This window comes from Physeter macrocephalus, unplaced genomic scaffold (assembly GCF_002837175.3).
Source record: "Physeter macrocephalus isolate SW-GA unplaced genomic scaffold, ASM283717v5 random_20, whole genome shotgun sequence".
Taxonomy (NCBI): Eukaryota; Metazoa; Chordata; class Mammalia; order Artiodactyla; family Physeteridae; genus Physeter; species Physeter macrocephalus.
In genome coordinates this window covers 50021-52521 of record NW_021145306.1, presented here as the reverse complement: position 1 = coordinate 52521, position 2501 = coordinate 50021, and the positions used below count along the sequence as shown (strand labels likewise).

General features: G+C 59.7%; 1 protein-coding gene across 1 annotated transcript in view; it reads left to right on the top strand.

Moving 5' to 3' along the window:
• The first annotated feature begins 763 nt into the window (after positions 1-763).
• SGK2 (serum/glucocorticoid regulated kinase 2) overlaps positions 764-2501 on the top strand; it is a 16218-nt gene continuing 14480 nt past the window's right edge. Inside the window, exons 1-2 of the mRNA XM_007123030.1 lie at positions 764-915; positions 2025-2084. Of these exons, the coding sequence (XP_007123092.1) occupies positions 2049-2084 (36 nt within the window). The 5' untranslated portion in view covers positions 764-915; positions 2025-2048. The remainder of the gene's footprint in view (positions 916-2024; positions 2085-2501) is intronic.

The following is a 2501-nucleotide window of genomic DNA, read 5'->3' as shown; positions in this document are numbered from 1 at the left end:
TCAGCAAAGACCAAGGCCACGCTGACTGAGCCAGACACCCGGGCTCTGAAACACCTGCAGGTTCTTGGGAGGCAAAGGGCTCTTGGCTGCCACGGTGAGGTCTCTGGAACCTCATCTTCAGCCCTAGATGGTCTGCACCAGGCCTTGGTAGGCCCCGGGGAACATGTCTCCTCACAGACAGGCCCCCTACACACACAAACACACACACACACACACACACACACACACACACACACACATTTACTGATATACACCGATATGAACACAGACACACAATGACGACTGTCACACACAGGTATCACACAGACTCACACTTACACACATACAAACAGCACGTTAACATATATAGAGGTACACACTGCCATGTCCACACACTACACTACACAGAGACTCATTGAAGCACATCTCCACACAGTGAGAACAGAGAGTCACAGAAGTACAGACACACCGACAAAATTATACAAACGTGGTCACACGGAGGCACAAATACCCTGACATACAGGGACACACTGATACACCAGCCAGACAGACACACTGACACACATTCCTGCACGAGACACCTGCACACACACTCCTTGCCCCACACCCTCACGCGCATTCTGACAAGCCCCAGCGTCGCCTGGGCTCTCCGGCAGCTGTCACTCACCGCCTTCCACCCACACCCCCCAGGGGGAGGCGATGTCCCCGAGGGAACAGAGGTCTTCGGTCCCTTCTTAAGCCCCGCTGGCTCCCGCGTGACATCAACAGCCCCCTTGCTGCGGCCGGGAGTTCCGAGCTGGGGGCCGGGGCCGGGCCCGCGCCAGGCACAGACACTTCGGCCCTTGTTGGGAGAACAGAGAGAGGCTCTCTTGTCCACTGCCCATCCTCCGGCTCCAACCACTGGTTCTCCCAGCCGCCTCTCCTCGGGCTGCGCAGGTACGTGGGGCTGGGGAGGCCGGGGCCTGGCAGAGGGGCTGTCAGGGCCAGGCCAGGGGGGGCGTGTGGGCTGTCTGCGGGAGCACAGACACGGGGCACTGGCTGAAGCCAGGCCGCACTCCCTATCTGGGCAGTTCTGTGGTTCACTCTCTCAGGGCCCCACAGGGCTGGGCCATTCCCTCGCTTCCCCTGCGGTCACTTTCTCAGCTCCCAACAAGGCCAGGGGGTGATTGCTCCAGGGACCCCCTTGTAAAGACGGGTGGTCTCTACTGCAGCCCAGGTCCCACAGTAGGCCAGAGCTGTGGTCCTGGCATGTACAGTGCCCAGCAGGCCGCACGAGCAACTGGGTTCTCAGGTGAGATCTCGGTTCTTGGCCTTGATCTTCCAAGCAGGGATAGGGCTATGGGGTCCTGGGCACGCTGAGCCAGGGCCTGGACATACCGGCCTCCTCCACCCTGCAGGCTGGGGGCAGGGGAGACATATGCTCCTGGCCACGTAGACCGTTGGTCACACTCTCCACTTTTTCGTCTCAAATAGACATAGGTCAGTGGGTCTGTCCATGGCTCTGGCCCAAGTTCCCCAGGGCAGCTGGGACATTAGGCGGAAGTCTCTGTGGCAGAGAGATAATAGTCAGCACAGAGCCCAGCCCGGGGCTGTCCACAGGGATCCAGGGGAGCCCAGCCTGCCTCTCACAAGCTGTGGGACCCTAGGCAAGTCCCTTTCTGGGCCTCGGACTCCCCACCAGTGAAATGGGGGGAAGGGTTCAGACTTCATGCTCTGCAAGAGTCCTTCCAGCCTTGGCCACCCCAGATATCCAGAGTTGCCCTGGCTCACAGGGATCTTGCTGCCCTGGCCGTCCTCAACCCTTGAAAAGACTCAGCCTAGGAGGGGCCACCCCTGACCATCCTCCCTCTCTCCCTCCTGAGACGTTTGATGGGAGAGGCTGGGTCCAGGGGATACCATTTCTTGTCCCACGCAGGGGTTGCTGACCTCGGGCAGGTGTCTGGGTTGGGGAAGGGTGGAGAGGGCAGCGGTGCCTAAGGCCCCAGACAGGTGACACTAATTCCCCAACATCAGCTCTCTCATCCTGCTTCTCCTTGTGTCCCCAGAGCCCACCTGATCACTGTTACAAGATGGACTCTAGCCCGGCTGGGACCCCCAGTCTGCAGGTGAGTGGGTCTTGGTTCCCCCACCCACCACCAGGGGGCTTACTTCCTCCCAAGGCTGAGGAAATCCCTGGAAGTCCCACTCAGCCGGGTGGGCGGTCCCAGGACTGGGGGTGCCCACAGGGATCACTGTGAGCCCACAGAACTGGGCCGTTTGCAGGGTAAGGAGAGAAGAGACTTGGGCAAGGGCTTCAAGAAGTAAATGGGGTGGAAAATCATGGGATTGGCCCTGAGGACACCTGCGTTCTCATGCCAGTGGGGCATCCTGGAAGTCCTTGGATGGCTCTTCTCTGGGCTTCAGTTTCCTCACGCTCACATTTGGTACAATGGCCAGCAGCCTCCCAAGGCTGTTGTGTGAAGCAGGTGAGATGGTGGGTGGGTTGGCAGGTGGACAGAAAGAAGGAAGGAAGGGAGGGAGGG